The 26,983-nt window shown below is 42.7% G+C and overlaps 2 protein-coding genes across 4 annotated transcripts in view; one reads left to right on the top strand and one right to left on the bottom strand.

Annotated features, from left to right (window-relative positions):
- HCFC2 (host cell factor C2) overlaps window positions 1–9,640 on the bottom strand; it is a 42,880-nt gene extending 33,240 nt beyond the window's left edge. Inside the window, exons 1-3 of the mRNA XM_025403417.1 lie at window positions 9,381–9,640; window positions 7,781–7,929; window positions 6,015–6,175 (exon numbers count right to left, since the gene is read on the bottom strand). Of these exons, the coding sequence (XP_025259202.1) occupies window positions 6,015–6,175; window positions 7,781–7,929; window positions 9,381–9,543 (473 nt within the window). The 5' untranslated portion in view covers window positions 9,544–9,640. The remainder of the gene's footprint in view (window positions 1–6,014; window positions 6,176–7,780; window positions 7,930–9,380) is intronic.
- Window positions 9,641–9,921: 281 nt separating this feature from the next.
- Window positions 9,922–26,983, top strand: part of GLT8D2 (glycosyltransferase 8 domain containing 2) — a 73,393-nt gene continuing 56,331 nt past the window's right edge. Inside the window, exons 1-2 of one of the 3 annotated variants that reach the window (XM_025401707.1) lie at window positions 9,922–10,157; window positions 23,856–24,241. The gene's annotated coding sequence lies outside the window, so the exon portion shown is untranslated. Of the gene's footprint in view, window positions 10,158–23,479; window positions 24,242–26,983 lie in introns of those variants that run through there. The other 2 variants (XM_025401709.1, XM_025401708.1) reach the window with 2 other exon arrangements.

Below are 26,983 nucleotides of genomic sequence, written 5' to 3'. Positions count from 1 at the left end.
TACTAGAAGAAAATACAGAAAATTTATTTTTATAATATTCCTGAAGGAGAGTCTTTCAAAGCAAGATTCAAAACCAGAAAGCCATAAAAGAAAATATTGTCAAACGTGATAAAACTAAACTGAAAACCCTTTTTAAAAAAAGTGGGCTGGGCACAGTGGCTCATGCTTGTAATCTCAGCACCGAGGTGGGCAGATCATGAGGTCAGGAGTTTGAGACCAGCCTGGCCAACAAAGTGAAACCCTGCCTCTACTAAAAATACAAAAATTAGCTGGGCGTGGTGGCAGGCACCTAAAATCCCAGCTACTTGGGAGGCTGAGGCAGGAGAATCACTTGAACCCAGGAGGCGGAGGTTGCAGTGAGCAAAGATCGTGCCACTGCACTCCAGCCTGGGCAACAAAGCTAGACTCTGTCTCAAAAAAAAAAAAAAAGGCAAAAAGAAGACTTAGAAAACACATCTGGAACATATGAAAAATATGTATGTAAAGAACTCCTAAGGATCAACAATAATAAAAAAATTGAAATCCATTTAAATATTAAAAATAATAAATGAATTCAGCAAGGTCACAGGATACAAGATAAATAACAAAACCAACTGTATTTCTATAAACTAGCAATAAACAATCCAGAAATGAAATTAAGAAACTAAATCGGCTGGGTACAGTGGCTCATGCCTGTAATCCCACCACTTTGGGAGGCCAAGGTGGGTGGATCGCAAGGTCAGGAGATGGAGACCATCCTGGCTAACATGGTGAAATCCAGTCTCTATTAAAAATACAAAAAAAAAATTAGCCAGGCATGGTAGCGGGTGCCTGTAGTCCCAGCTACTGGGGAGGCTGAGGCAGGAGAATGGCCTGAACCCAGGAGGTGGAGCTTGCAGTGAGCTGAGATTGTGCTACTGCACTCCAGCCTGGGCAACAGAGCGAGACTCCATCTCAAAAAAAAAAAAAAAAAGAAAGAAACCAAATCGATTCATAATATCCTCAAAAAGAATAAAAAACTTAGGAATACATTAATCAAAATTAGAGCAACACATACATTGAAAACTACAAAATATTGCTGAGAGAAAATTTAAAAGATTTAAATAAATGGAGAAACATCCCATGTTCATGAATTGGCAGACCCAATATTACTAAGATGGCAATTCTCCTCAAACTAATATATAATCAATGAAATTCCTATCAAAATCCCAGTAAGGGCCGGGTACGGTGGCTTATGCCTGTAATCCCAGCACTTTGGGAGGCTGAGATGGGCGGATCACGACGTCAGGAGATCAAGACCATCCTGGCTAACACGGTGAAACCCCGTCTCTACTGAAAATACAAAAAATTAGCCGGGCGTGGTGGTGGGCGCCTGTAGTCCCAGCTACTCGGGAGGCTGAGGCAGGAGAATGGCGTGAACCCGGGAGGCGGAGCTTGCAGAGAGCCGAGATCGCGCCACTGCACTCCAGCCTGGGTGACAGTGCAAGACTCCGTCTCAAAAAAAAAAAATACAAAAAAAACTAGCCGGGCGAGGTGGCGGGCGCCTGTAGTTCCAGCTACTCGGGAGGCTGAGGCAGGAGAATGGCGTAAACCCGGGAGGCGTAGCTTGCAGTGAGCTGAGATCTGGCCACTGCACTCCAGCCTGGGTGACAGAGCGAGACTCCGTCTCAAAAAAAAAAAAAAAAAAAAAAAAAAATCCCAGTAAGCCTTTTTGTACAAATTTTACTTTTTTTTTTTTTTTTTTGGGACAGAATCTTGTTCTGTTGCCTAGGCTGGAGTGCACTGATGTAAACATGGCTCACTGTAGTCCTGGCCTCCTGCTCTCAAGCAATCCTCCTGCGCTGGCCTCCCATGTAGATGGGACCACAGGCACATACCACTACACCCAGCTAATTTTCTAATGTTTTGCAGAGGCAGGGTCTTGCCATGTAGCCCAGGCTGGTCTCAAACTTCTGGGCTCAAGTGATCTGCTGGCCTCAGCCTCCCAAAGTACTGGGATTACAGGTGTGAGCCACCGTACCTGGCCGAATCACATTTCTGATTAAAAAATAAAACAAAACATAAAACTTATATCCAGAATATATAAAGAACTGTTACAACTCAATAACAAGAAAACTATGAATTTCAAAACGGACACAATATTTGAATAGAAATTTCACCAAAGATACATGAATGGCTAAAAAGCACATGAAATAATGTCCAACACTATTAATCATTAGGGAAATGCAAATTAAAACCACAATGAGATACCACTTTACTCCCACTAAGATGGCAACAATAAAAAAGACAGACAATAATGACTATTAGCAAAGGTGGAGAAATTAAAACACTTATATATTGCTGGTGGGAATGTAAAATGGTGTAGTCAGTTTGGAAAGCAATTTGGTAGAATTTCTTAAGAAGTTAAACAGGTTGAGGTAGGAGGATCACTTGTGCCTGGGAGGTGGAGACTCCAGTGAGCTGACATTGTGCCATTGCACTCCAGCCTGGGTAACAGAGTGAGACCCTTTCTCAAAAAAAAAAAGAAAAAAAAAAAAGAAAAAAAAGAAAATAGATCTGTGCGGAGAATCGTATTAATGTGTTCCCATTCTTTCCCAGTAGGCAGAGTATATATCCTTAGACCACTAACTCTGGCCTTTGCCATATGGCTGGCTTTGACTAATGGAATGTGACCAGAAATGAATGTGTGCTTTGAACACAGGCTTTAAAAAGCACTGTATGTAATTGTATGCACCTACTGGCCCTCTGAAGTAGAATAACCTTGAGAAGCCTGCCCCATTATAAACAATAACCTAACAAAAGCTAATATGTGAAAAAGGGTACATGAAAAGTGTTACATGAAAAAGGTTCCAAAAGATGTACATCAAATTGAATTATGTGTATCTGCCTATGTTGGGAGATAGTGCTGTTGAAAGAACACTGTACACTTTCCAATTTCTTGACTTTTTATCAGTGTTATTTTAAAAACCTGTTTAATGGAAAATTTTTTTTAAAAGACGTATGTTAAAAGTGAAAGTACTGGCCGGGCGCAGTAGCTCATGCCTGTAATCCCAGCACTTTGGGAGGCTAAGGCAGGTGAATCACGAGGTCAGGAGATCGAGACCATCCTGGCTAACATGGTGAAACCCCATCTCTACTAAAAAAAAACACAAAAACAAAATTAGCCGGGCGTGGTCGCGGGCACCTATAGTCCCAGTTACTTGGGAGGCTGAGGCAGGAGAATGGCGGGAACCCAGGAGGCGGAACTTGCAGTGAGCCGAGATCGCACCACTGTACTCCAGCCTGGGTGACAGAGCGAGATTCTGTCTCAAAACAAACAAACAAAAAAGTAAAACTAACTGGATTACTATGGTGGGATAATTTTTTTTTCCTTTTCTATGGTTTCCAAATTTTCCATGATATTTTAGCATTTCTATATTTTAAAACAGTTTGGAAAAAAAGTTAAGATCCTACCATCAATCTAATGCAAGTAAAAAGACATAATGGTTAATAACTCTACTGTATTATATGCTATGGCAACTTGAAAGTGCTTTGAAAATTATACCAATGATCTTATTTCACTATCGCAATGACACTGTAAAACAGGTATTTAATCACTCCCATTTCACGGTGAAGGAAACAAGCTTAGATTATTTGCTCTAAAGGACACACATGATAAGCCCTGAATCAGAAAACAGCCCTTTGGACTCTAAATCTCCAAAGCTTGAGTGCTAGAATGACAATGATCAAAACACTATGTGAATATTATTTGGGCTTAAAAAGAAAAAAATATTGCAGCCATAAAAAAGAGTGAGTTCGGCCAGGCGCGGTGGCTCACACCTGTAATCCCAGCACTTTGGGAGGCCGAGGCAGGTGGATCATGAGGTCAGGAGATCGAGACCATCCTGGCTAACGCGGTGCAACCCCACGTTAGTCTCTACTAAAAATACAAAAAATTAGCCAGGCGTGGTTGTGGGCGCCTTTAGTCCCAGCAACTCATGTGGCTTAGGCAGGAGAATGGCATGAACCCAGGAGGCGGAGCTTGCAGTGAGCTGAGATTGCGCTACTGCACTCCAGTCTGGGCAACAGAGCGAGACTTGTCTCAAAAAAAAGAGTTAATGTCCTTTGCAGGGACATGGATGAAGCCGGAAACCATTTTTCTCAGCAAACTAAACTAGCACAGAAAAAGAAAACCAAACACTGCATGTTCTCACTCATAAGAGGGAGTTGAACAATGAGAACACATGGACAGAGGGAAGGGAACATCACACACCAGGGCATATCAGGGGTTGCAGGGTAAGGGGAGGGAGAACATTAGGACCAATACCTAATGCACGCAGGGCTTAAAACCTAAATGATGGGTTGATAGGTGCAGCAAACCACCATGGCACATGTATACCTACGTAACAAACCTGCACATTCTGCACATGCATCCCAGAACTTAAAGTAAAATAAAAATAAAAAATCAAAAAAGAGAAAGTCTAAAAAAAAGAAAGAAAAAAATATACTAACATTTGCCACAGCATGGATGGAGCAGCAGGACATTATGCTAAGTGAAATAAGACAGACACAAAGAACAATATTGCATTATCTCATATGTGAAATCTTGGTTTTTGTTTTGTTTTAACAAAAAAGGTAAAACATACAGAAACAGAGAATAAAACAGTGGTTACCAGGGTCAGGGTGGCAGGAGAGGAAGGAAATGGGGAAATGTAGGTCAAAAGATACAAAGTAGCAAATATGTAGCATAAACAAATTGAGAGATCTAATGTATAACATGAGGACTACAGTTAATAATAATGCATTGTATTCAGGATTTTTTTTTTTTTTTTTTTGAGATGGGGTCTAACTGTCACCTAGGCTGGAGTGCAGCAGCATGATCTTGGCTTACTGCAACTTCCACCTCCCAGGCTCAAGAAATCCTCCCACCTCAGCCTTCCAAGTAACTGTGACCACAGGCGTGTGCCACCATGCCCAGTTAATTTTTTGTATTTTTGGTAGAGATGGGGTTTTGCCATGTTGCCCAGGCTGATCTCGAACTACTGGGCTTGAGTGATCCATCCACCTCGGCTTCCCAAAGTGCTGGGATGACAGGTATGAGCCACAACACCCGGTGGTGACTACAGCTGCTCATGCCACAGGCAGAAAAAAAATGGGTAACTATATGAAATGATGGCTATATTACCACTATAATAACCATTTATATATATATATATATATATATATATATAAAATATCTATCTTATACCATCATGTTATATACCTTAAATTTACACAAATAAAATTTATTTTTAAAAAAAACACTACATGGAACAGTACAATTCCCCAAAGGAAAGAGGAATTCTTTGCAGACAAAACCAACATTAGCTATAATAGGGGTCAACAATGTAGATATCCCCATTATTTACAATCTGTGTCAGCAAACTACATCCTGTGGACCAAACCTGCCTACGAGCTGTTTCATAAAGGCTTATTGGAACTCAATACACAAACAAACAAACAAATAAAACACGATGTGAAAAGAAAACAGGTAGTGAATTAATTCTATTTGGGAAAAAGGAGGAAAGAATTGATTGTAAAAGTATTTGCTAGTGTGAACCACTCTAACAGCTTCCTGTATAAAACATGGAAATGATAGCTTTCATTTTACAGTCAGAGTTTCGTTGCCAAATTCCCAGAGAAATCTAATTTTAAAATAACCATCTGTTACTTTTCATTATCATTTATGAGGTAGCTAAAATGCATTATGGCTCAATATATACAAATATATTGATACAAGCAGTTACATTAATATTAATTTAATAAGATGATTTCTCATTAGAAAAGACACAATTTTTTTGTTTTTAGCTCCAATGCTTTCTGAAGAAAAGACACAGTTTTGAAAACAAATATGCTCCAGGGACTAAGGAAAACACAAACACACACAAATTTGTCCACTATTAGATTGAAATGCAAAAAGCTAAGCATCATCCCTTTTAAAAATTAAAGATGGAAAAAATAAAATGTTCCTACTCTAAATCATAAAATAAGCATTTGGTCTGAAAGAGTCAGCATACCTGGGAACATTATTGTTTGAATCTTCGCTTTCGTTTGCCAGGCCACCAAACAAATAGCATTTGTTACCATATAAAGAGAAGCTATGTCCAAGCCGAGGACAAGGAGGTAAACCAGAAGGAGGGGGATGGGGTTTCACTTTTTTCCATAACCAACGACTTGCCTAAAAAAAAAAAGACACAAATACAGTCAGACAAAATCAAGAAAGCACTCCTATATTGTCAATAGTGCAACATCATATCAATACATTTTAATCCAAATCCCATCAGAAGGCACTAATAAACTACTTTTGGGACAAATGACAAACAACAAGCTAACTTCTGGAATTAAAATATATGTTCCAGTAGACATTCAAGTTACTATTCCATATTCATAGATTTCCACAATGGCAAACTAACCATATAATAATAAACTCCAACAGTTCTAAAGTATTTTCCAAATGAAAAATAAAGTATTATACATAGCTTCAAGATTAAATGTAATTTATACATTCTTACTTTCTGAAATAAGGCAATCCATGAATGGTAAATATTTTAACCTTTTAAAGGTAAACATAAAGCTCATTTAACAAATCAAATTCCAAAACTTATTCTCTGGCCATGGATGTTTTCTTTAGCTGAAATTATTTTTGCAACGAGTTGCTTGTAAATAGGTATAACCACTCACATCTGCCAATTAGCAGATACCCACATGATCACCACCCTAGGGATAAGGCACAGGTCAGGAAGAAAAGTCAACAAGGGCTATGAGTCCAGTTTAGTAAGAGTCAAATTTAGAAAGGTTACGGGAAACTGCTACTCCTCTTTTGTAAGTATTGTCAAGGTGGGAGGTGTAGCAAATATTAGTATGAGGGTAACAATTTCTAAAACACGAAAGCAGTGGTTTTCAAAGTATAGCCCAGGGGCCAGGCATGGTGATTTTCCAAATGTGGAAAGTTTTATTCAAAGTTGTCAATCTGTCAGTTGATGCCAATGCCAACTATCCCTCTGTGAGTCCTGCAGTACTTAATACTTAAGAACTTGCGGCAGAGCACAGTGGCTCACGCCAGTAATCCCAGCAGTTTGGGAGGCCCAGACGGGTGGATCACCTGAGGTCAGAAGTTCAAGACCAGCCTGGCCAACATGGTGAAATCCCATCTCTACTAAAAATACAAAAATTAGCTGGGCATGGTGGTGCGTGCCTGTAGTCACAGCTACTCAGGAGGCTGAGGCAGGAGAATCGCTTGAACCCAGGAGGCGGAGGTTGCAGTGAGTCAAGATCGCACGGCTGCAGTCCAGCCTGGGCGACAGAGCAAGACTCTGTCTCAAAACAAACAAACAAAAAGTATACTCTAGAAACCAGGAGCATCAGCAGCTGGGAACTTGGTAGAAATGCAAATGCTTATGGCCCACTACTGACTCAGAAACTCTCTGGGTAGGACCCCGCAATCTGTGTCTTCACAGGTCCTCCAGGTGCTCCTGTTGCAGGCTAAAGTTTCTACTGCACTAAGATACAAAAACTTAAGTATAAACATGTACAACTGATGCTAAGTAACAGGTATCTTGATGTTATAAATGTTGCACTGGGTATGGGAAAAAGACTTGCCAGGAAACTTTGGCTTTTAAGTGAAGTGGAAACATTTTCTGTAAAGCTATAAAATGTGAAGTTTACATTACTTGAACAATGTTAAAATGTGTTAAACAATGTTAGTAATGTTGCAATCTTTTGAAAAATTATGAACAATATCATTATTAAAGCCTCAGAATGAAATAATATTAAATACACTTACTTGTAACTCATATAACTCATTGCTGTATCTTCCATATTCAACCATACCCCCAAATACTAATATTCTGGTACCATCACAGACAAATCCATGGGCAGCACAGCCTGGAGGGATATCTCCTCTAACAGCTGGCAGAAACCACTGATTCGTAGCTAGTTGCCAAAATAAAATTAAAACTGATTATAACCAACAACGGTTATCACATACTATCAGCAAGTACTTTACATATATCATCATTATCAGTGGGTCTCAACTGGGGATGATTCTGCCCCCCAGAAGACATTTGGCAAAGTCTGGTGACATTTTTAGTTGTCACAACTGGAGGGGGCTGTTACTGGCATCTCGTAGGTAGAGGCAGGGATGCTGTCAAACATCTTACAATGTACAGGGCAATACAGGGCAGCTTCTCCCGACCTCTACAAAGAATTACCTGGCCCAAAAGGTCGACGGTGCTGCTGTTGAAAAACCCTGATCTGTATCATTTAATTCTTATAAAACCCCTGCTGGGTGAGTATAAAAATCTCCATTTTACAACTGAAAATTGTGAAGCTAAAAAAGGTTTGGTAACTTCAGCGCTGATCCTGGGCAACTGGCAGAGCAAGATTCAAATCAGGTCTAATTTGTTCCAAAGCCAGGGTTTTTAACACTAAGACCAAACTGTCAGTAACTTTTTAACTTCATATGCTGGGGCGCTGGGAGGAGGAGAGGGTGAAAAAAATAAAATTTCTCAGACTCCACTATTTTGTTAACCTTCAAATTATTCCTGTGATTAAGCTGTTTCGTCCGAGAAAAGTTATCAGGCATGAAGTAGACCCAAAATTCCATCACTGTCTTTACACCGAAAAGATTTCTTGTGACAGCCTGAGCATTTAGAAGGGGGAAAAAAATTAAATTCCAGACTCCTTTCTATTCCACAGAGGTCCTCAAAGATAGGGGCTCCTTGCCCAGGGACACTTGTGATCTGCAGTGGTGCTCAGGTTATGACAGTCCTCTTTCCGAGGGCCAGTCCAGAAGGGCGCCCACACCGAGTATGCAGACACAAGGCCGCCTCACCACGTCCCCGCCGGTTTAGAGCGCGGCCCACGGAGGGGCTCTTGACCGTTACCTGCCAAACACCGGGTTGTAGTTGAGGCAAGAGTGCCAGAAGGCCTCTCGTTTTCCCTCCTCACCCCCTAGATGGTCTTCCTCCTAAGGAAGGCAGGTAGGCAAAGCCGGGAAAGGCCCGACGGAACTTTGGTTTGGAGTGGGTTTTGTTTTTTGACAGGGGCGAGATTTCGGGGAGTGGCCCAGGCAGTTGGACACGGTCTTCTGTCGCCTGCGTCCTCCAGCAGGGCTGGGGCGGGGGCGTCCGGGATCCCCCGCTTGAAGACCGGTGCACCCCGCTCGGGGTCCGCTACGTCCCCGAGGGTCCCGGAGATCCAGAGCTGCCGTCCGGGACAGAGCTGCGGGACCCGGGCCGCCCGGCCGAGCCGCGCTCCCCGCCGCCCGCCCGAGGAAGCAGTGACCGGGCGGTGACAGCTGTCAGGGCCGCGGCCGCCGCCTCGCCTCCCCTCCCCCTCCGCGGCTCCCGCAGGCGGGGCCGACGAGCCACCGCCGCGCCTACCCGTGTTGTAGACGTGCAGCTCATCCGCGATGCCCTCATTTCCCCCTCCAAAGATGATCATCAGCTCCCGGATGGCCACCGCTCGGTGTCCGTGTCGGGCGCGGGGTACCGGCCCCGTGAAGGAAGAAACCCGCCTCCAGTTGAGGAGGCTGGGAGCCGCCATCTTCCCAACCCCCGCCCCTCTGCCCACAATGCACCGCTCCCGCCTCAACCCGCTGCTCCCTGGGGAGGGCGGGGAACCGCCTCCAGCTGTGCTGGGGTCACGTGGCCGCGGGCGCCGGGGGCCAGGCTGGAGGCCCGCCGGCAGGGGAGAGACGCCGGGGACGGGGGGGTCCTGAGAGGGGAGCCCCACCCCCATCCCAGGCGACGTGGCCAGCTGCCACCCGGGGCAACGCACCTTAGGGTGGAAGGACACTTCCCACTGACCACGTCTCCCGTCCCCACCCAGAGCCTCCCATTCGGTATTTTGGGGAGAAGGCACAGCATCTTCCTTTACGTCCACTTTAATTGAGCATCTAGGATGTGTGGGCGAGGCAGTCTCACAAGCAACGTGAGAGAAGCTCGTGTAGAGGTGCGAAGAGCTGGGAGCGCAGGGCGGGGACCTCGCAAGGGAGGGTGCGGGCGGGAGCCCGCCTCGCGAGCCCGGGCCACGGCCGCTTCTCCCGACCGTGACTGGGACCCGGGCTGGGAAGGTCGCTACAAAGCCTGCCAGGGCGAACCGAGGGCAGCTTTGTGGGGAGCCATGCCAGGAAGCTTGGGAACCGTGAGCCACAAGAGGTATTTTTGGTTTGTTTGGCTTAAGCAGAGAAGAGATGGTTTGTAGATTTCTGTTTCATTGCTAGCTAACAAGTGAGGGCTGTCCACAGCCAGGAATGCCTTAAGTGCCTCATGTGTATTAACTCGTGTAATCCATCCAACAATCTAGTGAGGTGGCTCCTGTTATCTCCCTTTCGTGGATGGAGAAATGAGGCACAGTGCAGTTAAGTAATTTTATGAGGGGCACAAAGGAAAGGTGTTGAAAAAAAGATTGGGGCCAGGAATCAACCACGGGACTTCTGATTCCAGAACCCCCAAGCCCTTATACCATATACCATACTGCCTCTGATAGCAGTCATATCCAACCATTGTACAATACTGCCTCTGATAGCAGTCTTACGCAACTCTTTATTTTTATTTATTTATTTTAGATAGGGTCTGGTTCTGTTGCCGGAATGCAGTGGCGCTATCAGAGCTCACTGCGAGCTCCAACTCTTGGGCTCCAGCGATTCTCCTACCTCGGCCTTCCACAGTGCTGGGACTACAGGCGTGAGCCACCGCACCCAGCCAATGCAACTCTTAATAAGGCCTAGCTGCCCTGTGATTTGATCCTACAGGTAATCACACAAGTCCATTAGGAATAAAATTGCACTGCATATGGGATTCGTGCCAAATGAGTAGATTTTAGCTGCTCTTGCCACAGAAACACAAAAAGGGTTGGTGATAACTATATGAGATGATGGATATGTTAATATGCTGCGCTATAGTAACCTTGTGACTGTCTGTATCAGCTGTCCCCTACCTTTTTGGCACTAGGAACCGGTTTCATGGAAGACAATTTTTCCACGGACTTGGCAGGGGAGTGGGGGGTATGGACTTGGCAGGGAGGTGGAGGGTATGGTTTCGGCATGAAACTGTTCCACCTCAGATCATCAGGAATAAGATTCTCATAGGGAGTACACAATGTAGATCCCTCCTATGGGCAGTTGACAGTAGGGTTTGAGCTCCTCTGAGAATCTAATGCGCGGCTGATCTGACAGGAGGCGGAGCTCGGGAGGTCATGGGAGTTCCGAACAGACCGAGGACTGGTTGCTGGGGATTAGAGACCCCTGGTCTATATGATATCATAACTTCATATTGTATATCTTAAAAATGCACAAGTTATTTTTAAAAAATTTAATTGAAAAAGGACTGGGCACAGTGACTCACACCTCTAGTCCCAGCACGTTTGGAGGCTGAGACAGAAGGATCCACTGATCCCAGGAGTTCGAGACCAGCCTGGTCAAGATGGTGAGATCCCATCTCTATTTTTATTAAACAACGATATATAAGGCCGGGCGCGGTGGCTCACGCCTGTAATCCCAGCACTTTGGGAGGCCTAAGTGGGCGGATCACGAGGTCAGGAGATGGAGACCATCCTGGCAAATGTGGTGAAACCCCGTTTCTACTAAAAATACAAAAAAATTAGCCGGGCGTGGTGGCGGCCCCATGTAGTCCCAGCTTCTTGGGAGGCTGAGACAGGAGAATGGCGTGAACCCGGGAGGCGGCGGAGCTTGCAGTGAGCGGAGATTGCGCCACTGCACTCCAGCCAGGGCGACAGAATGAGACTCCGTCTCAAAATAAAATAAAATAAATAGAGATACAAGTCCAGTGGAAGAAAAAATTGAGAGCAATTTAAATCCCTACCTCAGATTCTCAAGAGGTACTGAAAGGAGAATACACTGTATAGTAAATTTCCTAAAGCTCTTTTTTCCTCATCTTTTACCATTTTCAATTTCTCTTATATGCTTCATTCACCCAACTCCCTTAAACCTCAGCATACTTCTCCACCTTCTCATCCATCTAAGCTTCTTTTTGAAAGAGAACTCTCTACCTTTTAAAAAGGAATTCTCAGGCTGGGCATAGTGGCTCACACCTGTAATCCCAGCACTTTGAGAGGCTGAGGAGAGCAGATCACCTGAGGTCAGCAGTTCGAGACCAGCCTGGCCAACATGGTGAAACCCCGTCTCTACTAAAAATACAAAAATTAGCCGGGTGTGGTGGCGCATGCCTGTAATCCCAGCTACTTGGGAGACTGACGTAGGACAATCGCTTGAACCCAGGAGGCGGAGGTTGCAGTGAGCCAAGATGGTGCCATTGTACTCCAGCCCGGGCAACAAGAGCAAAACTCTGTCAAAAAAAAAAAAAAAAAAAAGGAAAGGAATTCTCACTATTCTTTTTAGCTTCTGCTTCTTAAATTCTCCCTCTCACTGAGTATAACCCAATTTTGTTTGTTTGTTTGTTTGTTTGTTTGTTTTTGAGATGGAGTTTCGCTCTTGTTCACCAGGCTGGAGTGCAATGGCGTGATCTTGGTTCACTGCAACCTCCGCCTCCTGGGTTCAAGTGATTCCACTGCCTCAGCCTCCTGAGTAGCTGGGATTACAGCCATGCACCGCCATGCCCGGCTAATTCTGTATTTTTAGTGGGGACGGGGTTTCTCCATGTTGGTCAGGCTAGTCTTGAACTCCTGACCTCAGGTGATCCGCCCGCCTTGGTCTCCCAAAGTGCTGAAATTTCAGGCATGAGCCACCGCGCCCAGCCAGTCCAATTTCATAATATGTCCAAAGAGAATTTGGAAAGGGAGGGAGAAATAAGATGCCTACAAACAGAAAAGAGGTTATGAATATTTATTAATATTTTTCTTTGTCACGTACATAAGATAGGCTCTTAAATGTTGCAATAATAAGTTTTTATGAATCTGAAATAAAACTGGAAGAGTTGGAATAAAGCAGTGAGTTTTTCATAAAACCCAAAGTGTTTAATTTAAAGAACTGTACTTTGTTCTGAGTTTTGTGCTTAGATGGTAGTTTTTTTCTAATGCCCTTATAGCACAAGGTTAAAGGAAAAATCAAAAGTTGCAACCCTAATGTTGAACTTCAAATTTTAAAAAAAAACTAGTCTATGATATTTGAAAGCCAGAGAACCCTTGAACTAGGAGAAAAATGAAGGCAAATATTTTTAAGACAAAAGGGATTGCAAGCTATAACTGGTGGCTTAGATAGGGAGCTGCAGGGTGATGAGGAAATGTATACTAGTTTCCTAGAGCTGCTGTGATAAAGTACCACAAATCTGGTGGCTTAAAACAATAGGAATGTTTTGTCTCACAGTTCTGAAGGATATATAAGTCTGAAATTAATGTGTCAATATGGCTGTGATTCCTCCAAAACCTGTAGGAGAGAATGCTTCCATGCCTCTTTCTAGCTTCTGGTGGCAGCTGTCAATCCATGGCAACCCTTGGCTTGTCAATGAATCACTCATCTCTGGCTCCATCACATCATCACGTGGTGTTCTCCCTGTGTGTCTGTCTTTTTTTCTTCTTCTTTTTTTTTTTTTTTTTTTTTTGAGATAGGGTCTGGCTCTGTCACCCAGGCTGGAGTACAGTGGCGCGATCTCAGCTTGCTGCAGCCTCCACCTCCCGGGCTTAAGCGATCCTCCCACCTCAGCTTCCGGAGTAACTGGGATTACAGGTGTGCACCACCATGTCTGGCAAATTTTTAAATTTTTTCTAGAGATGAGGTTTTACCATGTTTCCCATGCTGGTCTTAAACTCCTGAGCTCAAGTGATCCTCCTGCCTCAGCCTCCCAAAGTGCTAGGATTACAGATATGAGCCACTGCACCCAGCCTCCTCCTCTTCTTGTAAATTCACTAGCTATATTGGATTAGGGCTCATCCTGTGATCTCATCTTAACTTGATTATATCAGCAAATACCCCATATCCAAATAAGGTCATATTCACAGGTATAGCGGGTTAAGACTTCAGCATATTGTTTGGGGGAGATACAATTCAATCAGTGACAAAGTACGTAATCCAATGGGAAAGCTATTTTAGTAGAGCCGTTTTGAGTACTCTCTCCTTGAGGGAGGCATCTAAAAGAGGTCCCCATTTCACAATAAAGTACTTTCAGTCTTTGAAACTTCAAGATTGTAGTTTGGAAACAACAACCTAGGAGGAGAGTTTGGAGAAGAGGGATGGAAAATAGCACCCTGAAGAAGCCAGCATTGATGGGGTAAAGACAAGAGGAGGCACTCATGAAGGAAATAGAGAATAAGTAGCCAGAGAAGTTAAAAGGGAACTGGGTGAGGGTGATGTCAAAGAAACCAAGGCAAAGAGGGTTTCATACAGGCAGAAGTGGTAAGGAAAGCCAAAAGCCATAGAGAAGTCAGGGAAGAAGAGGACGAAGAAGCAACTGTTGGATTTGCAAATTAGGAGGTTAGTAGTGGCCTAGAATTAAAATGTTTTCAATGGAGTGGGAGGGAAAGAAGCCAGAGAGAACTGAAGCATGAATTAGAAAATGCGGATAACATGTATAGTCTACTCTTTACAGAGACTTGGCTATGTGAGGAAAGAAAGAACAATGGCTGGCAAGGAGAGAGAGGTACTGTGTAAATTGTTATTATTTTGGATGGTGAGACTTGAGCATGATTGTGGGCCCAGAAGAAGGATCCAGTTGCAAACAAAAGGTTGGAAGTACACAACCAGCAATCATTTCCAACCTTCTTCTCCTTGCCTGCCTCTCATTATTGAGACTGGGAAGGAAAAAAACAAACAAATAAGCACTTTCCCAGGCTACTGTACCCACTCTCCTTCAAGATGACCCCCAATGTCTGCTCTCCTCTTCTTTTCAGTAACAGAATCTGGACTATGAGCTGGGCACATGACCGTTCTAAATAAAAATTCATTTCCCAAACTTCCCTCAACTAGTTGTGGCTTGTGGCTAAATATTGACCTATGGGGTATAAGCAAAAGTACTATATATAATTCCAAAATGTGTTCGGGAGGAGGGAAACTTCCTCTCTCTTACTCTTTCCTGCTGGCTGGAATGTAGATGTAATGGCTAGAGCTGGGGCAGCTGTCTTGGACCATGAGCTGGAAGGAGCCTAATTTCCTGAGGACTTAGTGAAGTAGAGCAGCTCTACTGGAAATTACATCCCATAGGGCAAGTAGGTCTGTTCAGAAAGAGCGGGGATTTGGTGGATCGAGGTCCTGGAGGATCAAGGAAAGATGGATCCTGAAGTCCATGTATATCTACATGTATACCAGAGTTGAATAGATACATTAATTCTCTATTGTAGATTGTATAAATATTATGTATTCTATACATATACAGGAATCCCTCTTTAGCCATGGTTTCAGTTACCCACAGTCAATACAGTCTGAGAATATTAAATGGAAAATTCCAGAAATAAGCAATTTGTAAGTTTTAAATTGTGTACCATCCTGAGTCACATGATGAAGTCTTGCACTGTCCCGCTGTTACCTGCCTGGGATGTGAATCATGCTTTGTCCAGTGTTTCCACACTGTATGTGCCACCTGCCCATTCGTCATTTAGTAGCTGTCTTAGTTAGAGTTATATAGGATTTGGTACTATCTGTGGTTTTAGGCATCTCTGGGGGTCTTTGAATGTATCCCCCTTGGGTAAGGGGGCATCTGTTGTATTATAGAAAGCTCTATTGGACAGTGCTGCTCTAGACTTTTTAGGCATATGTTAGAGAAGGTACTTTCATCTCTCACTACTTCCTCTCCTCTCTGCCCACTCCTCCATATCAAACACCCACCAGAGTCATTTACCTGGACTGTTTCATTTGGGGTTAAGATCATGGGCTTTAAGACCCAATAGGTTGTAGCTACTTAACTAGTTGTGTGGCCTTGGTCAAATTATTTATCCTCTTTGAACCTCAGATTCTTTGTCTATAAAATGGGAAGAGTAAGAGCATCTGCTTCTCAGGATTAGTCAAGGGATTAAATGAGATAATATGGTGCCAAAGTGGCAGCAAGGAAGCAAGCTGGCTTCACACCCCCCAATGGAAAACCAAAAACTAATATTCAACACTGAAATTATCACCAGCAATATCCAATAACTCAACTATGAGGATGAGACATTTGCTGGGGCCACAGAGAAGTTTAAAAAACTCTGAGTAGATGGTAAGAGAAGTAGACTTCCACATCTGTAATCCCCTCCCCACAATCTGCCAGGCACCAAGTACATGAAAATTTCCCCCAACTCACAGTCTGTACACTGTAAAAAGTGAGATCAAGGCATAGACAACCAGCTTCTCCACAATCTTGGGTTCCCTGGCAGAAGACCTGTCCCTGCCTCAACCACTAGAAGCATCAGTAGTCCCTGGAGGAAAAATATCCCTGAGAACAGCCAGAGACAAAGGTGAGAGGTGAGACTACTATCCCAGCTCTGGAAACTGCTGTGTAACTTGACAAAAAGAGACGGAGACACCAAATCAGAGTGGCTGTTCAGTAGCATCACACTGTAGGAGGTTGGGTCCATAGGTCCCTTTGACGCTAAACCCCTAGTCAGCCTTCCCATACTACTGGGATATCCCCCATTAAGGACAAGGGGCACTGAATATTTATTAGAATGGAGGCAAACATGGGTTTCAGCACCATCTAGTGCTGAAAATGGGGCAGCGACCTAGCGAAGGGGAAAAAAGAAAGAAATCAATAGATAAATGAAATAATACATGTAAAGTACAGGCAGTCTTCAGTTTGCATGATAATACTGTTCTGCAAACATGATATGCAAGCCAACACCCTTCAAAGTGATCTTAATTACCAGTGGGAAAAATTACAATTGTTTTGTGATGTTTAAAAACTTTTTTGTCAAAATATTAAAAACTTACTTACTATTGCTTATAAATATATAGAGAAATGAAAAAATTGTAAACCTAATATTTCTTTGTTATGCCATAATTTAAAACAGAAATATTGAGAATTAAATAGTTTTATTTCTTTGCATAAAACTTACCATGAGTAGTTTAAACCATGCTTACCACCTTCTTGTCATATAGCTTACTATATGGAGTGAGCATCTTTTCTATGCTGTGGCAAATTGTCATACTCCTTTCTAAGGCCTTTTTTTTTTTGAGACAGGGTCTCTGTCATCTGAGCTGAAGTACAGTGGCATGATCATAGCTCACCACAAACTTGACCTCCCAGGCTAAAGCGATCCTCCCACCTCAGCCTCCTGAGTAGTTGGGACCTTAGGTGTATACCACCACACCTGGCTAACTTTTTTATTTTTTGTAGACATGGGGTCTCCCTATGTTGCTAAGGCTAGTCTTGAACTCCTGAGCTCAAGCAATCCTCCTGCCTCAGCCTCCCAAAGTGCTACGATTACAGGTGTGAACCACCATGCCCAGCCTCCTTTCTAAGTTTTCCTTTGTGCTTTCAATGTTGTGAGATATCTCTGAATGTTCCTTTAATGTGAATTTTTTGCTCATGTCACTTTCTGGAACATCTTTATCCTTGTCCTTACAACTTCCAACTTCCTTCCTTATTTATGTTCATAAGTTTACCTTTACTAAGTTTTTCTGGATGCCCATCTGGAGTTGAACAGTGGCAACAACAACATTCTCATGGCCAACAATTTCTTCTGTAACTCCAGTGATCTTTGATTTGAACTTCACTCCCACAATTATCACTTTTCGTTTCTTTGCTTCACTTTTATCTTTATTGGCAAATTCTATTGTCCATTTATTAAAATGTCACATGGAGATAAGGAGGCAACACAACTACATGCTTTGCTGTCTGTGCATAACTAAATAACAGATGTCCAGTGACCGGTCACCAGCAGACTACAAATGAAGTGATATGCTATGGTCACTGATCATGGTGTACATCTGTTATTTACATAGTAATTTTGTGGACTGAAAACCTGGCAGCAAAGCTTGTATTTATGCAATTACTCACAGTTAATATACTGTGGTAACTGAAATTTGAACTGTGTTATTGGGGGACTTGTGTTATATAACTAAATGGTGCTAATTGAAATCTGTGCTGTTGCCATGCTAAGCAAGGACTGTGCTATACTTATGCAAGGACTGACATGTAGTGAGCATTTAGTAAGTAGTAGATTGTTTTATTTCTATCATTATCATGATGTTATTATATTTCTACAGTTTCTATTCCTCTTCCTGAGCTGCAGGCCAAAAAGTCAACCCTAGAGTGAGAATCTGGTGCTGGAGGTGGCAGACAGTCCTGTGTTTTCAGCCAAGAGTGTAAATTGCAATGTCTTTAATCTCAATTGAGGACTCGGGCCAAGGGCCAAAGGCTTTTTGCCAGAGGTCTGAGAAGAGGTTCTGGGGAGTGCTAGCAAGTGGGCAGAACTCAATAGCAGAGATCCTGGGCAGGGACTGTTGCCGAAGTGAGGGAAACAGATGGTGTCTGAGAGGTCTGTTTACAGATTGCAGGGCTCCAACCATGAATCTTGGCTGAAGCTATGGCCAAAGCACAGAGAGGGCACCTGGCAAGAGCAAGGCAGTGCTCCAGGCTAGATAGAACCTAACTTAACTGCCAGAACAGGGAACTGGGCCAAGGAAGAGAAACAGTTACAGCATGTGGGAGAGAGGGAACTCTAGTGCGAGACTCAGGTGCTGGAGCAATTGCTGCAGTTCAGGGAGTAGCAGGGGAGAGCAAGAGCACTGAAGCTCAGGGCAACAAGAAGATGACCTGCAACTGAACCACACCAGGCAAAAGAGAGGGAATTGAGCCTGCTATGGTAATTCCTGCCCCATGTGTGTGATCTTGGAGCCCAGCCATGGGAGACAAACGTGGCAAAGAGGCTTGTCAGCCTGACCCAATGTGGTAATTCATGTACTACTAGAGAAGACTTATTCCTTTCCTCCCAGGCAACCTTATCAGCTTTAATAGATTTTATCTAGGACCTTATCTAAAAGTAATATACACAGTCAAGGCAGACCCAGTTAGCAAGAAGAAACGATGAACATCTGACTTTCAACTAGTAAGAAATAAACACAGAATAATAATGACTCAGATACATGTTTTGTTGACAAATGATACCACAAATATAAAATGCATGTGAAATGCATACATATTGCATGCGGTTGCACTCAGGCATGTAACTAAATCTAACCAAAGTTACTTGACCACTTAAGGGTTTATTTTCATCACATAGCAAGATTTTCCATAAGTAGTTCATTCAGGGCTGCTGTGGTGATTCTCTGCCATCTTTAGCATATGCCAGGCTGCAGAATGACACAGTGCCAGGGACCCCATTCATATCATGCAAGGATATTTTTCATTTACTTCTACAGATCTACTCTCCACCCTTCAACCTGTTCAGTGTCCTGAGAGGCTAACCTCAATGGATTATAGCACTTGAGCTCCTTGCCCTCTGACTTCTAGTTGGATTTGGTCAATGGGAGACACTACCAACAGCAGACTGTGACGCTAGGGTAATCAGCCCCTAGTTCCTTTTGTGCAGAGCACCACAGATTGGCTGTATCCCAGTGGGAGGGCTGCTCTTGCTGGCCACCCCTCTCCATATCCTCTCTCCAAGTCCTGGAAACCACTCTCTCGTTGACCTTCAGAGTTTGGGGTTGTAATAACTCCCTGCTATTGCTAGCCCCAGGGTACTGCATCATCTCTTAACCATGTTTCCCTGACAGTGATTATACCTTTTCAATTAGTGCCTTTTAAAAAAGTCTCCACCATTACCTTATTGGAGGGAGCTGTCTGTATCCCGCCAGGACCCTGACTGATTCAACTGTGTAGTCACTGTGCACAGCCAATGTGGCCATATGCAGCAGCATAGTGCGGGCCTCTTATCCCCAGAGCTGCAAGGTGGCTACTTCACATACAAGGTTCAAGGCTGGATTTTAAACAGGAAAAAAGGGCAAAAGACACCAAAGAGCTCTTTGCCAGGAAAACACTAGCTTTCGAGGAAGTGCTAGACAGCAGACATCTGCTCACATGCCACTCTAGCTGCAAGACATCCAAGGAGGAGAATCTTTTCAAATGGGCATATTGCTGTTCAAATGAAATCATGTTTCTATTAGAAGGGAAAAATAATGCTGCAATGAATATGGGGAGGCAGATGTCCAAAGGAAATAAAATCAGTATTTCAATGGGGAGGCAGATATCTCTTTGAAATACTGGTTTTATTTCCTTTGGACATCTGCCTCCCCATATTCATTGCAGCATTATTTATCATAGTCAAGATATGGAATCAACTTAAGTATCCATTGATGGATGAATGGATAAAGATATTGTGGTACATATATGCAATGGAATATTATCCAGCCATAAAAACGAAATCCTGCTATTTTTGACAATATGGATGAAACTTGAGGGCATTATGCTAAATGAAATAAGCCAGATACAGAAAAACAAATATGTACAATTTTACTTGTATTTGGAATCTAAGAAAGTCAAACTCATAGAAGCAGGGAGTAGGTAGAATGGTGGTTACTAGGGTGAGGGGAGGGGAAAATGGGGATATGTTAGTCAAACAGTACAAACTTTCAGTTATAAGATGAGCAAGTTCTGGGGATCTAGTGTAGAAAATGGGTGGTGTTGGATGTGTTAATTGATTTGATTGTGGTAATCATTACATAGTGTATGTGCATATCAAGTCAACACATTGTACATCTTGAATGTATTCAGTCTTTATTTGTCAAACATTTAAATTTAAAATTAAATATTCAATTATATATTATTCAATAAAATCAATTACATATTATAATTCAATTTCAATTAAATATTATTTTTGTTTAAAAACAACAGCAATAAAAACTTCCATTTCTTGAGTCCTTACTGAGTGCCTTACATGCATGATGTCTTTTAACCCACACAAGAATCCAATTGGCAGTCCCCACTTAACAGATGAGGAAACTGGAGGTAAGACCTGTGGCTGAGCTCACACTAGGTCTGTCTGTCTCCGAAGCCCACTCTGGTGTCATGCATATCCTCTGTTTCTTTTCTCATTTCTTCCCCAGGGAAGAATCTGTGCATACAGTATGGACATCTAAGTCATAGATAACAAGCCTATTGCACCCTTGGAGTATGGCACAGCGAGGATAAAGGAGAAAGAAGCTGGAATCAGAGACAGTGAGGGTCAGGGAGAAGTTCTACAACATTCTCTGCTAGGTGGATGAGAGATGCAAAGGAGATGACATGATCTGTGAAGGAAATTGCACAGGGCAGGTGTCAGCTCAGGCTGCTGTCCACATGATGCCTGGGACGTGTCTGAGGGACTGGCCTGCTGCACCTGACGGCACATAATTCTGGAAGGGCGGTGGGAAACCCTGAGCCAGAAGTGGTTATCTTATTTTCGCTCATGTGTGTGCAGTGAGTATTTAAAGTATAGTATATTGCACTGCCCCTGAACCTTCTGACTTCCCAGAGGTGACCGATGTTTTAGCTAAAAACATTTAGCTAAATGTTTGAATGGAATTGTGCTTTAAAATAAGGTACAACTTGCTGAGCATGGTGGTGCATGACTACAGTCCCAGCTACTCGGGAGGCTGAGGAGAAAGGCCCAAGAGTTCAAGTCCAGCCTGGGCAACATAGCAAGACATGCCTCTAATAATAATAATAATAATTAATAAATAAAATAAGGTACAAGATGCTGGGGGTCAAGAGAGAAGAGGAGTGGCATCATGTCAAGCCTCTCCAGGAGAAAGGACACACTTGCCGGATTGTGTGGGGGCTTTAGAATAGGGGCACATAAGGGATCACAAGGCAGTCAATAATTCTACACAAGCAGCAAATTTGATGCTGAAGGATGACCAATGTGGATGCCACTTAACCCTACTGTTGCAGCCCCAGATCCTAGTATTTGAAACATGCCTCAAGAACGAAACACTTAAGAAGTGCTGAATAAGAATTCCAATCCTGGCTTCATCACTAACTTGCTTTGGGAACTAGGGCTTTAATTTGCTCAAAGCCTCAGTTTGCTTATCTGTAAATTGGGGCAAATAACATCTGTTCAACTTACCTACCAGAAATGTTGTGTGGCTAAAAAGGAATAGAAGATATGAAAATGCTTTGGCTATATTCAAAGTTCTATATACGTGGAAGATATTCAGGATCCTCCCACCTTCAAAGTTCATGTCTAAGAAAATCCCTACTAAATCCTTTAGAATGGAACTGCTTAATATAGTAGCCACTAGCCACAATGACTACTGAGTACTTAAATGTGACTAGTGCAACTGAGGAACTGAATTTTTAATTTTTATTTAACTGTAACTAATTTTAATTGAAAAACTGATACTCTATTCAATTACTGGAAAATTTTTAAGTACATTTGGACCAACCTGGATTTGTGAATCTACTTTTTTTCCTAGTGTTTTTTCTAATTTTTTTTGATACATAATAGATATACGTATTTTGAGTGTGCATTCAAACATTTAATATTAATACATTCATATAATTTGTAAAGATGAAATCAGTGTAACTGGGATATCCATTACCTTAAATGAATCTGCTTTTTAAATGGTAAATTTTATAAAATCTACATATATGTGCAGTGTTTCTGTTTAAATTTAGTGTTTGAATTGAGATGTGCTGCAAGTGTACAATACACACCAAATTTCAAAGACTTAGTTAAAAAAAAAAAAACACTGGGAAGGGTAGGAGGAAGGGAGAGATAGGGAGAGATTTGTTAAAGAATATAAAATTATAGCTAGATAGGAAGAATAGGTTTTAGCGTTCTATATGACTGTAGTATGGCCACAGTTAACAATAATATACAGTTTCAAAGAGCTAGAAGGAGGATATTGAATGTTTCCAACATAAGCATCAATATTTGAGATTATAGATACGCTAATTACAGTGTTCTGATCACTATACATTGTATATATTGAAACATCACTATGTACCCCATGAATATATACAATTATTACATGAATATGTATCAAATTAAATTTAAAAACAAAACAGATATATAAAACATCTTCTTAATAATGTTTTATATTATGTGTTGAAATGATAACATCTTATATATATTGGGTAAAGTAAAATATATCATTAAGATAAATTTTACCTCTTTGTACTTTTTTCTTAATGTGGCTACTAGAAAATTTTAAATTATAGCCAGGTGTAGTGATGTGCACCTGTAATCCCAGCTACTCAGGAGGCTGAGACGTGAGGATCGCCTGAGCCTTGGAGTTCACGGCTGCAGTGAGCTGTGGTCACTCCACTGCACTCCAGCCTGAGTAACAGAGCAAGACCCCGTCTCTTTAAAAAAAAAAAGTACAATTGGCTGGACGAGGTGGCTCACGCCAGTAATCCCAGCACTTTGGGAGGCTGAGGTGGCAGATCACCTAAGGTCAGGAGTTTAAGACCAGCCTGGCCAACATGGCGAAACCCCGAGACTCTGTCTCAAAAAACAAAAAAAACACACAAAGTAAAATTACAGTGTGGCTTGCATTTTATTTCTGTTGGAGAGCACCACTTTAGAAAGAGACAGTGAGCAGGGAGATCCTTATATCCTTATAGGAACTAGGAAGAGGAGCCACTGCAGAAACAAATTCCGTGATCCCAGACAAAGTGCTGGCACCATCTCCTGGGTTTGAGAACCCATACAGAACAGCGCAGATTGCTGTTGAGGTCAGCTCCCAGCTCCCTGCCTCATTCCTCTCTGATTCCTCTTTTGTTCAGGCACAAAAACACTCCATCTTGAAACTTGTCATTATTGCTTTGGTAGAAGGAGACCACAATTGTTACCTGGGTTTTGAGTTGGGGACAACAGCATTTCAACGACTAGGAGATTTCAGGAGAAGCTAGTGGCCATGAAGATTCTCAAAATCAGCATGAACTTTATTTTTCACTTGTGTTCTTTCAAAGTTTGCTTCGACCCAACATGTGGTAGAACTTCACCCTGCAAGCATTTGCTCTTCTCTTGTTTTGTGTCTTTTCCTACAGAACCGCGTTGTTTTTTGAATGTTTTGCACGCAGCCAGAGGAAGTCTGGCTCATCCGAGTCGGCCAGCCGAGCACATCTGGAAGTGGTTTCTGGGGCCGCCCCTCTCTGCCAGCGCAACTCCTGGGTTCCCAGCACAGAGGTGGAAGAAATCCGAGACGCTCCAAAGTCAACGCAAGCAAAGGGGAGTGCGGGTCGGGGAGGAATATTCATTTGGAAACTTAATATTGGCCTTGGGGCTCTCCAGCCCTTTGGGACTTCCAATGGGATCTTAGAAGCAGCAGAAGCATCGTGAGGGCGGCAGCCCAGGGCCAGCCACGATTTGAACGCTCTGCCTTGCAGCTCTTCTGGACCGAGGAGCCCAAAGCCCTACCCTCACCATTCACCAGGTAAATAGAGAAATTTACGAGCAGCGTGCAGTCGTTCAATTTTATCCTGGCCGGTCTGCAGCAGTTCTTTATTCTGCTACAGACCCAAGAAAGCAAATCAGAGGTGTCAGATTGCCCCACACAAACTTTGCCTTCAGAAACTTCCCAGTACGAATTTGTAGCATTCCAGCGGAGCCCTTTTCGGCCATTTCCAGCAAATCCAGTGTGCAATGTTTTTCACATCCTGGGCTGCTTTTCCAGACCTGAGTTTCTCCTCCTTCTCTCCACAAATATTATAATTTATTATTTGTATCAGATTTTAAACATAAAAATCAGCAGTTAGGATGTGGGTGAATGCTAGCATTTAATGAAGGTATGTCCTGAGCCACAAATGATTTAACTGAGCTGTGATTCATGTTTTCAGAATCTGTCTTAGGAAGCTGTTCTGAGGATCTCCATCCCCCCAGAAAGAACTGGCCGTTGTGGAAATCCAAGTGAGGCTTATTATAAATACAGTAGTCATGGTGTTTGGGTTGAAAATGCTTTTTAAACATTCAAAAAATATCTTATGTTTACTTTATGAGCAAGTGTCACACATTGGATAAGCCTGATATATAATTTATGAAATAAGAAGGATAGTTAACATGAGAGTGAAAAAAAAAAAAAAAAGTGAGAGAGAGAGTGAGAGAAAGAAAACATGATGATATCTGAACGTCTGGATGTGCTTTGGGAAACAAAATCAGTCCTCTCGTTGTTTGGCCCTGTGCAGCCAAGTATCCAAAGTCATATTGGTTGGTTTTCCTTTTCCTCCAAATGTTCTGGTGTGGCACTTCTGTGTAATATCCTTTCTATATTACATAATGTAATTCCAGTTCTCCCTTTAATGCACTTGGAAGTAGAGCTGTGCAATGCAGTGGTAAGAACATAGGCTCTGGGGTCAGGCTTACAGGACTGAATCTACGTTCTGCCACTTACACACCTTTCTAAGCTTGACTCTGGGTGAATTGTTTAATTTGCGTGCACCCTAGTTCCTCATCTGTAAAATGGAAATTAAATGACCTAATGTCTATAAAGGACATAATACAGGACCTGCAAAGTAGTTAGGCCTCAGGAAAGGTTAGCTTCTCTGATGGTGCTGATGATGGCAGTGGTGACAACGGTGATCATGCATCCTGTTTTTGGCAACACCTCTGCTTTTGACACATGGTTCCCTCTGACAGTCCAGTCGTCCAAGTGTTCCTCATACCCTAATATGTCATCTCTCCAGCACTTTGGTTTCTTCCTTTCTTCCTTCAAACACCTCTCTTTTATTTCCCATTCTTTCTTTATTTCTTCTTTGTGCTTCCTCTTTCGTTGCTGAGAGAAAATGAGGTTCATTAAGCCACAGACCTCATAGTTTTCATTTCTAGTTCCCGAGAAAAATGATTCTAAATCCTTTTTAATTTCAGCATTTTCCAAAGAATGTTCTGAAAAACAGTCCCATGGGAAACTCTGTGAACTATATTACCCTCTTAGAGATCGCAAGACATAATAGCATTTTAAAGGTCCTGAGAAGTCCTGTAGTAGAGAAATCCTCTTAAGGTTGTTTAACGCAATGATTCCCAAACAGTTGATGGCTGAACCACTTTATCGCATAACATAAGTTAACATTTCTAGGACCACACTTTGGGATGTGCTATTCTGGCCACACTTGTTTTCGCTTTGGTTCCTCTTATGGACATCCTATTTCCCACCTTCCCTGGAGCTCATCCAAGGGGATACCTTGTTTTTCCTTCTCAAGTTAAGGACATAAGATTATCATATGTGTTGTATTGGTATATAGAAAATCTGGCCTAAAGTGGAGATCAGAGGTCAGCAAACTTTTTCTGCAACGGGCCTGATAATAAGCCATATGGTTTCTGTTGCAACTGTTCAACTCTGCTGTTGTAATGTTAAAATAGACATAAAGAAAACAAAAAATAAGCATGGCTATGTTCTAACAAAACTTTACAAAAACTAGTGTCAGGCAGGATTTGACCTGGGGCCATAGTTTGCTGACCCCTAATCTAAAGGCTTTTTGTGAAAGAATTTCTCATGCCAGCACAGGAGAAAGCAAGACAAATTCTTTGTAAACTGAAGACTCTCTTGTCCTGCTCCCCTAGTGCTATGGTCTGAATGTTTGTGTCCCCCCAAAATTCGTATGTTGAAACTCTAACTCCCAAGGTGATGCTATTAGGAAGTGGGGCCTTTTGGCAGTGGTAACCTGGTGGTTAGGTCATGAGGACAGCACCATCACCAATGGAATTAGTGCCCTTATAAAATAGGCCTAAGAGACCGAGCACAGTAACTCACGCCTGTAGTCCCAGCACTTTGGGAAGCCGAGGCGGGTGGATTACTTGAGGTCAGGAGTTTGAGACCAGCCTGACCAACATGGAGAAACCCCTTCTCTACTGAAAATACAAAAAATTAGCTGGGCATGGTGGCACATGCCTGTAATCCCAGCTACTCGGGAGGCTGAGGTAGGAGAATCGCTTGAACCCAGGAGGTGGAGGTTGTGGTGAACTGAGATCACACCATTGCACTCCAGCCTGAGCAACAAGAGTGAAACTCCGTCCTAAAGAAAAAAAAAAAAGAATAAAAGGGCCTAAGAGAGCTGGTTCACCCCTTCCACCATGGAGGACACAGCTAGAATGTGCTATCTATGAACCAGAAAGTAGGCCCTCACTGTCATGCGCGTCCGTATGAAGAGACCACCAAACAGGCTTTGTGTGAGCAATAAAGCTT

This window comes from Theropithecus gelada, chromosome 11 (genome assembly GCF_003255815.1).
Source record: "Theropithecus gelada isolate Dixy chromosome 11, Tgel_1.0, whole genome shotgun sequence".
In the NCBI taxonomy this organism is placed as follows: Eukaryota; Metazoa; Chordata; class Mammalia; order Primates; family Cercopithecidae; genus Theropithecus; species Theropithecus gelada.
This window is presented reverse-complemented; position numbering and strand designations above follow the sequence as displayed.